Raw genomic sequence first — 15,552 nt, 5'->3', positions numbered from 1 at the left:
AAGCAGTCTGGGCCTCCTTTCTTGAAGTAAACTTTTCTATATAATAAAAATCTTCTGGGCTATTATGCCGTGGTCCACTCCTCTCGCTTCTTCCAGACGTTTCAACTGCTGTTGCAGTAGTCATCTTCTGTGGCGTCGTGTAGATATGCTCTCCTGTATCCCGCTGGCGACTGCAGGAGAGCGTATCTACACGACGCCACAGAAGATGACTACTGCAGCAGCAGTTGAAACGTCTGGAAGAAGCGAGAGGAGTGGACCACGGCATAATAGCCCGGAAGATTTTTATTATATTGACACCGTCCGTGAACGCCTTCATACCTAAATAAAAACTTTTCTATCCCTACAGTGAAAAGAGTATTTCTGAAAGCTCCATGTCACAAGAATAGGTTTTCTTTTTTATAAATTTGCTTAATTGGGTTGCAAGTAGCCATGGCCAAATGCAGAGCTGGTATTTCTAATTTTAAATGCGCTACCCACTTGTCAAACAGGCTACTTAGCAATAACCAGCATAGTTCAACTTCTTGAATATGGTAAGAGTCATGTACAGGTTTCCAGCATATAAGTTATCTCAAATTGTTTGTTTGTCCATCCCTTGCCCGTTTCTCTATGGCATCAGGTATGAGGTGAGATGAAACTGTCGTGGTGGGTTTTTATGACCGGATGCCTTTCCTGATGTCATCCTCATCAAGTTAATGAGATGAAATGAATGACGTGATATGATAGTAGGAAGGAAGAGGGTGAAACCTGGTGCCGGCACATAGCCTACTCCTGTCGAATAGCACCAAAGGGTCTGCTCAAGGCTTAATATCCCCATCTGATGGAGGAATCACCATCAACAGCGTCATATGCCCTCACTCCATATGAGCACTGCAAAGGGTTTTGAAATTTAATCTAGGATTTTGGCATGCAATCTAGTGGTTAGAAATTGTATACCACCACCTCCCCTACCCTGCCGGCCAACTGGACTCGAAGTGGCTAACCACGCTGTAAGACCGTTTAGACTTCAACAGATAAAATTGCTCCAAATATGCAATTGCATATGCAATATACAAGATGCATAATCATCTGAAGCCTTCTCGTTATCAACCTTTTAGATGCTGGGAGGGAGATAAAGCTGCTTACTTTACATGTGATCACTTCTCTGCAGCAATAAGCTGAATGGTAAACTTTGATAATGAATAGTGAATAGCTTAATATGGCCGGCGATTTTGAATGAAAGAGAGGCGGAAGCCATCGGGGGTCTGATTTCTTTGGTCGATCCCAGCCATTCAAAACATGTATCATGTGATTCCGTCTCCTTTCTGTGTGCCTTCACTATCTCTTGTAATAGATCTGAATGGTTTTGCTTCTATAGCTTATGCATTATTATGTATGGCAGTGATTAAAGGTAACTGGTAAAACATGGAGACTTTGTGGTAATTTTAAAGGGGAAGGAATCATGTGATTAACGTTTTGAATGCCTGGGGTCTATCATTGGGATCAGAGCCAAGGAATTTTTCTCTTTTCCATATAAAATCTCAGACAACTATTTGTTAATGAAGCTAGAAGTTCAAATTATTACTGCAGAGAAGTGAACACATATTAAATTTTCTTTGAAGTATTGCTTCCAGTCATTAGAAATGTCTGGATTATGCTAATTGTTACTGTTTCAGGGAGAGACTATATCAGGCAAAGCTGTACTGTGAGAACTACCTCAAGAGAACTGGTATGAGGCTAGAAATGAGACCATATGCTTGTGGAAATGCATGTGGCTGCTGTGATATGTTCGGTTGTCCAACTGTAAGTACCTATGGAGAAAGTTTTTTATCGTAGGATTTTGCACTTCCCGCTCTAGTAATCATCTCCTATCTAATTCAACCCCTCTCTACGTGCTTTTACCTGCTTTAATCATTATTTATATTCTGATCCACACCTATTTATCTTATTAACATAGTTGTTTTTCTTTCTTTTTCTTTTCCACATTGAGCTGTGTATTATATCACTTACAGTACAGATCCTTATATTTATATTTAAATTTATACTTTATGCCACCTCAAGGACTACCTGAGCTCTTATCTTCAAGAAATCACACGCTGCGTAAATGCGTTTCTCAATTGTTCTAATATTGCGCTTTTTAACTTATTTCTTACCACAATTGTTTTCTATGTCAACTGTTCATCTCCAAACTTCGAGAATCTGACATACGAGATTGTATAAACACTAATCTATATTTCTATCATCAAGTATATTAAACTGTATTGTATGATTTCATCCCTGGCAGCATTTGTTGGCTTGATCCTTGAACTATTTAATTTTTCTTCGAGTTTCATAAACATTTGGAAGCACAGTGCCGGTCAGCACGTACGGACTGCTCTTCAAGAATTTGCTTTTGGCTTCATTTGTGATTGATCCTAGACTTCTTCAGGATTTTGGGAACTTTCAACACAGTGCAAATCCCTAAAGTGTTCTAGTGCTTCATGAACTGCAACTGGTGAAAGGTTTGCATTGTTTTTAATATTTTAAGTGATCGCCTGATGATGACCCGTAACAGTGGTCGAAACCGGTACCACTTGTACTCAACTAGGAATGTAACATTACATTTCTAATTCTACTTGCATTGAAAAGGTTGAACCACTATATATCTTTTCAATTTAATTGTGATCACAACTGCTATCGTCCATGTCATTTATGAATTTCTTATGAAAACAGGTTCTCTTCTTTCTTTCTTTCTTTCTTTCTTTCTTTCTTTCTGTCATTATGGAACAGCAGTCGATGGGTATTACTAATCAACTCTGACATTGTTTTCAAATGTTGACGAGAGTGCTCGCAAGTGCTCATAGCGAGAAAACTATACCAAAGGTCGCATTTTGTGGCAAATTATTCAGCTTTCTTATTCAAACAGCGTCAACTAACCTATTTATTTATTTATTTATTCCTGACTTACATTTGTGGCGAAGTTAGGGCTCATGGCCCTCTCTTACACTTAACCACTATAAACAAAATTTAAAAATGTAAACATAAAAGTACATAGAAATTCTAAAAATAAATAATACTACGGACAAATAATTCTAAGACTAAGTTAGGCCTACATATCAGTACAGCAGTTAATGTGACAATACTACCACTAATAATAATAATAATAATAATAATAATAATAATAATAATAATAATAAATGAAGAAAACCCATTCACACAACATATACACAATGACACAACTCAGTTTTATGTTCCCAGGAAAAACTTTCTGCAGGCAGATTTGAATTTATGAGAGGAAGTAAGGTGCCGAATGTCCATTGGGAGTGTATTCCAGAGTCTCGATGCGGTAACTATAAAGGAATGATTGTAGGAATTTCAAGTAGAGAACCCGAACGGGTACTAATTTCATGGAATGAGGAAAGGAAACGAAAATTAGAAGAGGAGGTAAGTAGGAGTGTTCGTCGAGAGCACTTGGTAAACAAGTGTCATTAGGTGAAAATTCCTTCGTTCATTTATGCGTAGCCATTCCAAGGTTTTGAAATATGGTGTAACATGAGCGTCATGTCGCAGTTGGAAGGCATATCGTATGCATGACTTTTGTGCTCGCTGAAGTCTCAAAGCTTGTTCAGCATTTAGATTGACTAGTACCGTATCACAGTAGTCTAAAATTGGGAATAGTAGTGCTTGGATTAATTTTAATTTAAGTTTTTGAGGAAAAGAATTCTTGTGACATTTGAGGGGATATAAAGCTGCAGGAACCTTTCTACATACATTTGTTACGTGTTCATTCCAGGTCAGATTCTCATTGATGGAGATTCCAAGATTGGTAACATTTTTAAGGTATGGTACAGCAATGTCATTGATTATGATTGGAGGAAGATTGATATTGCTTATTACATGTAATAATTTAGAGATTCCTATGATAATACTGTGTGTTTTACGAGGATTTAGGGGTAAGGGGTTGTTTTTAGCATAGGCTGAACTGTTTCATGTAAATTGTTTGTAGTGGTGTGTTTGTATATCTGCATATCATCAGCATATAAGTGGTAGTTGCAATACTGAAGTGTGGAAGATATGTCATTAATATGCAAGACGAACAGTAAGGGCGCTAGAACAGACCCTTGAGGGACACCGGATGATTTTACAGCCCATTGGGATCTTTGATTGTTTACCACTACGCACTGGCGACGATTTGTAAGATACGACTTAAAAAAATTAAGGGCTAACGGGCCGATACGCAGAGAGCGTAGCTTGGATAATAGTATGTCTATATTTACCGTGTCGAACGCACTACTAAAGTCAAGGAGTGTCAGTATCGTCACCTGCCATTTGTCCATTGCTAGTCTTATGTCATCTGTTACCCGAAGAATTGCAGTCGTAGTACTGTTTCCCTTTCTGAAACCAGATTGCAATGGGTCAAAAAGAGAATGTCTGGTTAAAAATTCTACTAGCTGCTCGTGTACAACTCGTTCAAGAACTTTCGAGAGAGGGGGAAGAATTGAAATAGGCCGGTAATCAGATGGCGCATTTGCTGTGGTACCGGTATGCTTCAATATTGGGGTTACTAGAGCATCCTTCCATGCAGTTGGAAACGTCCCTGTGGTGAGACAGTGGTTTACAATGTGGGTAATAATTGGTAGGACCGCGCCAATAATGTTCTTTATAAAGCTTATTGGAATGTTATCTGCTCCTTTAGCTTGTGACTTAACTGAATTCAAAATAAGCTTTACATCATTTACACTGACAGAGTGAAAAGAGAAATTCATTTTCTGTAGGGTCACTGATTCTTTTATTTAGATTGATATGATTTTGAGGTCGAGATTCTTTATTGGGTTAGTTACGAAGTGAGTGTTAAGTGTATCGAGAGATATAGTTGGCATATGTGGCTCTTTGCATTTTCCAACACCAATAGCTCGAAGTTCGTTCCAGGTTTCACGTGCATTTAAGTTCCGTGTTACATTTTTAATGTGATTAAATTTGCTATTGCGAATTAATTGCTTTGTTCTGTTACGTAAAAGACGATACTGTTCAAAATCTAGTTCATTATTTGTTTCCTTGTATCGGCGGAACATTGCGTCACGGTGAGCCATTGTTGCTTTTATATCGCTTGTTAACCAAGGTGCAGGCGAGCGAGTGACTCTAGCTTGCCTAACTGGAGCATGGTTGTCATATAGTCCTATGAGTAGAGAGTTAAATCTTCTCACTTTCATGTCTGTGTCCTGCAACTGCTTTATATCTTCCCAAGGTACTGTAATGTACTGTATACCGTGTATGTACCATGAAAACATATATCAAACCCCTGTAGAAAAGTGATAACCTTCTCATTATAAATTACATGGGAATAGCCTTACCGAAATTTAACCAGACACGAGAAAATACAGTATAACCTCCGAAATCAGCAATGCGCTCTGCTATATATCTTGAGGTGTATCACATTCGTACTTAATTTCAGTGTACAGAAAATTAAACGATCGTTTACTTAACCTTTATTTCTAACAAGTTAACAACTGTTATCGACCATGTTATTTACGTACTTATTACAAAAACATGGTTATCCTCTTTCATTTCTAATTATCTGTACAGAACAGCAGTTGACGACTGGTATTACTAATCAGCTCTAATATTGCCTTTGAATGTTAACGAGAGCGCTCGAAAGTGCACATGGCGGGAAAACTATACCGAAGGTCGCATTTTGTGGCAAACGATTCAGCTTTCTTATTCAAGCAGCGTCAGCTACCACGGAAACATACCGTATTTGCGTGAATAATCCCCGCATATTTAAAAAAAAAATTGAGGCACGAAATTGGGGTGCGGGTTTTATTTGCGTCAAGGTTGCCAACACACTCCTGGCTCACCTAGTTTTCGATGCTGAGTGTACAGTTATGCTTTGTACAACCGTTGATGGAAGAAAACTGTCCCCATGTCATATTTAAACGGAAAACAATTCAGACTTTTAATTCTAAACTGACTTTACATTTTTTTTTTAAATAGTACCGTATTTTACAGAGTAATTTAAATTGAAAATTTCTCCGCGTCACGATAGAACGTGTCTTCTGGAATGTGCAGGGGTAGCTTTCCGCACTTTCACTCAGTTCGGTGTGTGTATAGTGTGTTTCATAGTTGAAAATAGAGTGAAATCGTAATTCTTCTGTATTCACCGTTTTAAGGAACGCCACAATATCACGTAGCAGGCAGTACGCGGAATAGCAGAATCTGCAAAAACTTGCGAGGGTTGGCATTTCGGAATTACAAGATGGCTATTAATTCGAAATCACGTAATTGGAAGTCCGATTTCTGTATTACAAAGACTTTGAATTTATGAGGTTTTACTGTATCGCAAAACTAACATCAGATTTCGCTGGTGTGTCTATTTGAAGTGTTTCAGACATGGAATGTGACGAACTTGTAATTTAGGAGAGGATTCTATATAGAGTAGAACGCAGACGGGTAGGCAGTTCGAAGAGGGTTGCGCAGTAACATTTGCGCGCTTTGTAGTATGACGTGTCTGCTGAGCCAATAGAATCATTTCAGTAAGAAGTGCCTGTTTGTGGGGGTCACGAGTGAATGTTTTGAGTTTTATTTGCAAATATCATAATTAACGAATTTAGGGAATTATTTGCGGGTGTACAATGTATCCAGGAAGAGATATTGCATCGACAGGCGAGGGAAATAGTATTTAGAGTGTATTTTGTAAGCATGCAGTAGCAGGCGATCAGCGGCGTGGGCAAGGTGAGGAACGCCATGTTGCCACCCCTCACTGAGACAGGACTCGTGTGTGGTATCAGCCTGCAAACAGTACAGAGGATAAAACAAGCTACGGAAATAAAAATAATGTAGTGTTCTGGTCGCCAGGAAAGAACCCTAAGAGGAAGAAGCCAGTGACGGGCCTCAATTTCAATAAAAATGTTCTGCGTACAACAATATTTGATATTTATTAAAACCGCGAATATCCCTACGGCATTGAAACTGGCCTGTCCATTTACTATCTGCACACCTTTTCTGGATAGATTTTCACCCTAGTGCTGAATTGGTCGACCTCGGCAATCTTCGAGATTCGTACTGGCAACCTTTGAAACACAAACTATGAATTGCTTATGCATTGCTGTGTGACATCTGGCGTACACTTTACGTACTAGTACTGTTGTTATTTACACAGCAAAGCCAAACTATAGAATTCACTCTAGGAATAAGATTCGCATCGAGAAATGTTATATAATGTGTGTGCGACACAGTTGTTGGCTTAAGATAACGAAGGTTTAGCAAAATTCATATCGATCGATCATATTATCGATTCAGTTCAGATTTCATTTCCATTCAGTTGGCAGTACTACTGGAACCGGAATTGCTCCCTCCTTACTCCTCAAACCCGTACACAAATCTATCGATAAAAAGTGTAATATCTCGAAAATTTCCTTCAACACTTTCCCGGGGTTTGATGTTAAAAATTAATTTAGACTTTCAGGAAACATTTAAGCCCACAAAAAATATAGGTCATCTCTTTGGAATTCAGATATAACTGGATGAAAAAATGTCTACACTTTTGTGCTGTTATGTTCTCTACACTTCGCCATTCATTTCTCTCAACTTCCATTTACTTTCTTTAATATCTCAAATTTCCCTCAACACTTTCTCGGGGTTTGATGTTAAAAATTAATTTGGACTTTCAGGAAACGTTTAAGCCGACGAAAAATATAGGTCATCGCTTTGGAATTAAAGATATAACTGGAAGAAAAAAATGTTTAAACTTTCGTGATGTTATGAGTAGCCAAATTGGCATCACCGCACGTCATACTTCTGTCCCTGTCTGGAAAATATATTTCATAGCAGTGATAAGGTATTTTTATCATCTCGGGCAAAGCAGCTATATCCGTAAATTTACGTGTTCATATTTGCGTAAAGACCACGTGGATCTCGCGGAGTGATATGAAATGTTTGTTTATGCCTATGTTACTCTTTCAATGGAAGGAATTTTAGTTCATTTCAATTTTTTCAAAATAAGCCTTCCTAAAATGAGGGTGCGGGCATTATTCGACGGCAGGGATTATTTAGGTAAATACGGTATATCAAGTGCCAGTAGAAAAGTGATAACCTTCTTGCTTTAAATTTACATGATAATAGCCTTTCCAAAATTTAACCAGACGCGAGAAAATATAAACTAACCTCTGAAACCTTTCTGATACTTATATTTGCGTTTTGGCAAATCAATTAATCATACACAGTACATGTTTCGTTCTTTTTTAGAACATCTTCAGCTGTTTACATTGCTTAGGTGATCTATTTATCTATTTAAGAACATTCTAATCCAGTACTTTATTTTTTCTTAAATACTATGTAAATTTAAAACAAATTAAATAAAATGAATTAAAAACAATGATGGATGGTTGAATGGGGTAATGAAATGAGAGGAAGATGGTTCTACTTATAGTTAGCCTATTTAAAAAAAATTATTTCTATTTATTTGAACAGATGTTGTATGTAATGTTTCCAGCACTTCTATCATTAAAATATTCCGCTTGTCTTCTAATAAAAAGTGTTTGAAAAGATATGACATTCATTTGTCACTCTTCTGAATGTTGCTATGTATTCACTTCATTTACTCCCTCCAAGGTGGCTGCTATTTGTTTTAAATTTACAAAATGTATCTTGAATTCGGCTAGTCCAGGAACCTTGAAGCCGATTGCTGATTTGCTATTAATAAAGGAGATTTCCCATTATCTGAAATGAATAAAATGGGGGAAATGCTTTTTTAAAAACGTGTCTGCTCAAGGAAAACTTGAGTTTATAAAAAGAATGGTTTTGAACCTTGTTGTCAAAATCCACTCCTACTGTGACCTTGGAGGAGCTACGGCTGAAGCAGCCGTCTGCCTTGCGTAGTAATGATGTGTGTGTTCCAATGTTTGCTCCACATAGCAACATTCAGAAGAGTGACAAATGAATGTCATATCTTTTCAAAAACTTTTTATTAGAAGACAAGCAGAATATTTTAATGATAGAAGTGCTGGAAACATTATATACAACATCTGTTCAAATGAATAGAAATAATTTTTTTTAAATAGGCTAACTATAAGTAGATCCATCTTCCTCTCATTTCACTACCCCATTCAACCATCCATCATTGTTTTTAGTTCATTTTATTTAATTTATTTTAAATTTAGATAGTATTTAAGAAAAAATAAAGTACCTGATTAGAATGTTCTTAGAAAGATAAACTTAGTGAATCACCTAAGCAATGTAAACAGCTGAAGATGTTCTAAAAATGAATGAAACATGTACTGTGTATGATTAATTGATTTGCCAAAATGCAACTATAAGTATCAAAAAGGTGGAAGATTTTTTATTGTTATTAAGTCTTTGTATACCATAATCAACCATGATTATGTATTGAATAGGTTGAACCACAATATATTAACAATTTAATTGTTAACCATAATCAGATCAAGATTGAAATGGTATGGCCATGTAATGAGAGTAGATTCTTGCTCAGTAGCTGAGGGATGGTTGGAGAAAACCTTAGACGGCAAAAGATATAGAGGCAGACCTCGAAGGAGATGGATCGAACGAGTCAAACAAGATCTAGAACATAGAGGAGTGGATTGGAACCAAGTACAGGAAGAAGAATGGTACCTGAATAGACTGAAGTGGCGAGCGCTCATACACCGCACCCGGGAAACTGAAGACAGTTAACTGATGATGATTATGAGTACAGATGTAAAGGAGAGGGCATATAAGTCTCTGGTAAGACCTCCAAATAGAGTATGGTTCCAGTGTACGGGACCCTCACAATGATTATTTGATTCAAGAATAGGAAAAAATCCAAAGTAAAGCAGCTCGATTTGTTCTTTGTGATTCCCGACAAAAGAGTAGCATTACAAAAATGTTGCAAAGTTTGGGCTGGGAAGACTTCGGACAAAGGAGACGGGCTGCTCAACTAAGTGGTATGTTGTTGTTAATAACAGTATTCATTACAGATAACCATGAGGATAATGACCTGTAATGGCACAACCAACCAGGCAAATTGTCATTTAAACAAGTTTCTTAATCTTAAAGTGAAAATAAGTAAACTAACTAAAAACATAGCCTTTTTAAAACAGTTAGATGGATGGCTTTTCCGGCGTTTGCTCTATTAACCAGCGTTTCGTCTTCCCTTCATGGGAACTTAGAATTTCCATTTGGATTTGCTAGGCGGGCATTAATTCCATTGTGGAGTTTTATCTCCCGTATGCAGTTATCAGACTGTGCTTCATAAATAAGCTTCTGATAAGTTCACCTGCATACACCCCAGCGTCAGTGGGTAGGGTCTGACACATCCCACTCTGAAGAGTCTAGTGTCAGACCTAAGACAAAACGCTGGTTAATAGAGCAAACGCCGGAAAAGCCATCCATCTAATTTTGATCTGATTTTTGATATGCTCTATTGGTGGAAAATAATCTAATTCCCTTCATGGGAACTTAGAATTTCCATTTTTAAAACAGTGTCTGAAACTGAAACAAATTCCTAAATTTCAAAAGTTGACACAAAGGAAGAAATGAAATAATTCTAATCAGATTAAAACTCAAAACAAGGTGAATGAAATTTGGTTGAGAAATGAAGTAAAAGGTTTATACAAAAAGAAAACTCAGTTGAATTTACAACTTTATAAGTCCCATTTAAAAGTGGCACAGTTTCTGGCCTCATTGGAATGGTATTTGTTCCAACATTATATGGACTATAAATGAATAGGGATATTGGATAAAAAACAGGCAACTTAGATAAAAAACTAAGACAACTAAGAGATTCCCAATCACGATCCTTCGATCAGGACACAAATACATCTAATAAGACTCCAATGCATACCAGCAATCCCACGATAATAAATTTGACTAATGTACAGTTTACTGATAGGGAAATGGAGCTCCTTAATAAAGGCCCAAAACACAATTGGCCTAATAAGAAGGAAATAGATATCATTAACACAGTGGCAGAGGTGGAGGCAAACATATCTAAACTCCTATACGAAATACACAATATCAGATCAGAAATAGAGAAAAAATTAAATAGGCTAGCGAAGGAATTTGATACTAAATTTCATTCTAATGAACAAAAATTAATACAGAACACAAAAACAAAAATAGAGAAAATATTTTGGTTATGTAGGCTGATAAAGCGGGTTTAGTAGTATTAATGGACAAAGATGACAGATAACGAAACTGCTGCAAAAGTGTGTGTTATGCAGCAAAGCATGTTATGTCGCAGAACCCTGTAACAGGATCATACTTACATGAACAAAATCAGGCAACTGTGTGCTAAAAAGTGAAGTAAACTATAACAGCGATTGTGGTGGAAGCAAAAAGCATATTGAACCATGGGAAACCCTTTTCTGCTATTGTGCCAGTACCATTGCTGCCCAAACATTACGGGAAAGAGTGGATAAGGAACGATGACCTCACGTTCTACAAGGCACTGTTTGACCAGCGGCAAAATTCAAACAGTGAAATGTCAGACTATGACATTGATGTGGGAGATTTTGTGGAGGACAATAACAGATTGTTAATATAAGTGTACAAAATGTTAAAGAACTTATAAAACGTTTTGAATGAGTGATGATTTCTTGATGTAATCATTAAAACCAAGAGCGGGGATTAGATATCAAAACATTGTATCCTAACCTAAATTATTTCCATTTATCCTATTTTTATAGTGTAATAGTTTCAAACGTAGCTACCAAAACACTTTCACCATAAATCTGCACACTCTATTCCATATACTGCTGCATATATCTTTTATCTCCACAAAACTCCTGCAAAACTCATTATGCCCAAATGTTTTTTGCAAATAACATGGGTTCTATCAGTTAAATTTTGTGGATATTTTGCGGTGTGACGGAGATGAACGCTTACTGTTTAATTACAAAATTTCAACCTCCTATCTTTATTACATAACAAATGACAGTTTTTTTGCTCTTTGTGAAAAATTTGTTCTTCTGCACATAACGGGTTTTGCAACTCGACGACTCAAGTTAACATTATATATGTGCCAAAGTCAGAAGAAAAGTCGTATTATGCAATTTTAAACGTCCAAACATTTGCTATTCAATCCAAAATCTTTAAAATATGCATTGTGCATGAATTTTCTCCTAAAAAGGCCAGAACATGCAAACATGCAGGGAAAAAGAACGGTTATTTGGAGTCGTTAAGCCATAAAATGAATATGTGCAAAGTTTGAGAACTGTAACCAGCTTATTTAAAAACATGCATTTGCATGGAAATCTGGGAAGTTTAAATAGGATTGAACCCAACTTGAAATTTACTAAAGACTACAAATCTCTTTGATGAATTTTTTGCACATAACGCTTACAACATTAAATAAAACTTTTGAATTTCAAATATATAGGAAACCTACACAGGCTCCAATAACCATAAACAATTAGTCATTCCACCCCAGTTCACAAAAACAAAAACATAGTTTGATTCATGGAGCTTTGAGAATTCTGCTCTCCCCTAGTAAATTGAAGACAGAATTAAATTACATAAGGAGTCTAGCCAAATTGAATGGATTTAAAGTTAAGATGGTCAACAGACTAATTAATAAAATTAGAAATAACTTGTTTACAAATCTGACACCAGGCAGAACCAAAAAAACCAAATATGCCACATTTACGTATAATAACCCGATGATTCACCAAATTACGAATACGTTCAAAAAACATGATATGAACATAGCCTTTGGAACAACTAATAAAAACCAGAGTGTATTTTTTAATCATAGTAAAGTTAATCAGGGAAACCATGGTTACTCGGGATCAGGAGTTTATAGATTAACCTGCTCAGAATGTGGATTTTCATATATTGGGCAAACTGGGAGAAGCTTTTTTACAAGGTATATGGAGTACTTTAACGCAGAAAAGCATAATAAATACTCAGCAATGAGTATACACATGAGGGAGACAGGACACCATTTTACTTCCATAGATTCTTCTCCATTTTCCTTGACCGGGAGGTCGTATACGACAGTTCGGTCTCATCTTATTCTGATGTTGCTCACTTAGCACCACCCGGGGGACATGTGTAGGGTAATTTAAGGTTAAACCTACGGACATGAGCAACAGTGGAAATTGGACACACCAAATAGCAAAATTAGACCGAAAACAAGCATCAGTCTAGACGACATGGCCAAGCATATGATCTGTACCTCAAAGGTCTCAGTTGAAAAGCATCATAGAAGGCACGTAAAGCACCTCCTGAAGGAAAAGAAACATTCGGCTCTACGATCCTCTGAATTCTCTGCCCCATTTCAACTACAAGAAACTAAGCAGGCCTTAGAAAGTCTAAAACCTGGCAAAGTGGCAGGCGCTGATGGTATATATCCAGAGTTCCTTCTTCATCTTGGACCAGCTGCTGCTAAATGGCTTACTAACTTCTTCACAAACATACTAGAGACAGGTAACCTACCTTCAGTCTTCAAAAAAACAAAAATAATAGCTGTATTGAAAACATCTAAGGACCCAACAAAAGTTGAGAGTTACCGGCCAATAGCACTACTCAGTGTTACAATGAAGCTTATGGAAAGGCTGATATATAACAGGATTTTTGCGACAATAAACCAGCATATTCCAGTCGAGCAAGCTGGATTTAGACCTGGACGAGGATGTGAAGAACAGGTTTTAGCACTAGTTACCCATATTGAAAATGGATTTGAGAACAAAATGGTAAGCACGGCCGTCTTCTTAGATCTGACAGCTGCATATGACACCGTGTGGCAAGATAAGCTCCTTCTCAAATTTATCAGCATCATCCCTTGTCTGAAACTCTCCACATTACTCAGTAACATGCTGAGTAATAGGTACTTCCAGATTTTTTCCGAAGACTCCAGAAGTAAAGTACATAAGATAAATGGCGGACTCCCTCAGGGCTCTGTATTGGCCCCTCTTCTATTCAACCTGTACACACATGACCTTCCTGTAACTAAATCCAGAAAATTCATCTACGCAGATGACATCGCATTGGTTGCCCAACATCAACGCTTCGATGAGTCTGAGTCGACGCTTACATCAGACTTAAAGATTCTAGACAGTTACTTTTATCACAACAACCTTAGACCAAACCCCAAGAAAACTGTTGTGTCTACCTTCCATTTGCGGAATAGAAGTGCTGGGTACAAACCAACCATACCATTCAAAGGAGAGAATCTACAGTATTGTAGTAACCCAAAATACCTGGGAGTCACCCTGGACAGGTCCTTGACCTACAAGAATCACCTGTATAATGTGTCAGCCAAGATCAAGACCAGAAATAACATCCTCCAAAAGCTGGCAGGTACATCCTGGGGTGCTAATGCCCAAGTCCTGAGATCCACTGCTCTTGCACTCTCTTATTCCGTCGCTGAATATTGCTGCTCTACCTGGCTTAACAGTGCTCACACTGGATTAGTAGACACCCAGCTGAACCAAGCAATGCGTATCATTACAGGATGCATCCGACCAACTAATACACACTGGCTTCCCACCCTAAGCCACATACCACCTCCATCCCTAAGAAGATCACAGTCACTGCTTAACTTGTGGAAGAAAATTGAAAACAATCCTCACCTTCCTATTCATTCTGACATAGCAGCTTCCCCAGCTAAACGACTGAAATCCAGACACCCTTCTTGGCGTACTGCAATGAATTTACAGGACACCTCCTTTAATGTATCGGACGCCTGGAAAGAACAATGGCAACAGCAATCCGCATTACCACATCATTGAGAACCCATGCAAGTGCCCAGATGGTTTTTCTCTTCCCAGACGGCAGTGGAGGATGCTAAATCGAATTAGGACCGGCCAAGGTAGATGTGGAGCCACTCTCTTCAAATGGGGATGGAAGACATCACCGCAATGTGACTGCGGACAAGGGGAGCAGACAGTGGAACACCTTGCATTTGAGTGTCCTTTGCGTAGTTACAGAGGCTCTATTGAGGACTTAAACTGTGTCTCAAACGAAGCTCTTCTCTGGCTATTAAATTTTGACATGGAACTTTAGTTACGAGCTTGAGATGGTAGTTGTATATATTGTAAATAATATTGTATTCATCATACGCTAAATAAATAACTTCCATAGAAAAAGATTTGACGATAATTAAGAGTATGGGGAAAGGTAATGAACTAGAAAGCCTGTACATATTTTTGGACCAGAATTACAATAAAAATCAAAACCTCAATAACATTATGGAAGTCAGAAGTCCATTACATGAATTAACGCCCGAATTATTAAATACAGTTAAATCAGGTCAGAAAGGAATCCAAAAGATGTTTAAGTTGTTAAGTACAAAGGCTTCTGCCCCTCTTTCAAACGTTAAGCATGCTCCTGTCACTCGTAAGAATACCCCTCCTATACCGGCAATGACTCAAAAGGGTCCGCCTACCTCCGCTCCCCCTCCAGGTTTCCCACCACCTCTGCCACACAGATACAATACAAGTAGTCGCACTGACAGACACGTTAACAACTCCGGACCGGTAGGACGTACCTAACATCTTGAATAACAAGTAAGTACCTATTTAAATTAAATTTTGGTCACTTAGGAGAACTCTCACATATCCATAACATTAAGTTTTCTTTTTTTATTACAGATCCCACAATCCG

The 15,552-nt window shown here is 37.6% G+C and overlaps 1 protein-coding gene across 2 annotated transcripts in view; it reads left to right on the top strand.

Moving 5' to 3' along the window:
- The window catches only part of Tmem63 (transmembrane protein 63), a 264,066-nt gene that overhangs the window by 114,115 nt on the left and 134,399 nt on the right, over positions 1–15,552 (top strand). For both annotated transcript variants that reach the window (XM_067151701.2, XM_067151702.2), the window contains exon 9: positions 1,653–1,779. In XM_067151701.2, the coding sequence (XP_067007802.2) occupies positions 1,653–1,779 (127 nt within the window). The remainder of the gene's footprint in view (positions 1–1,652; positions 1,780–15,552) is intronic.

Source organism: Anabrus simplex, chromosome 7 (genome assembly GCF_040414725.1).
Source record: "Anabrus simplex isolate iqAnaSimp1 chromosome 7, ASM4041472v1, whole genome shotgun sequence".
NCBI classification, from domain to species: Eukaryota; Metazoa; Arthropoda; class Insecta; order Orthoptera; family Tettigoniidae; genus Anabrus; species Anabrus simplex.
The sequence above is the reverse complement of the archived record's forward strand: the minus strand, read 5'-3'. Positions and strand labels throughout refer to the sequence as shown.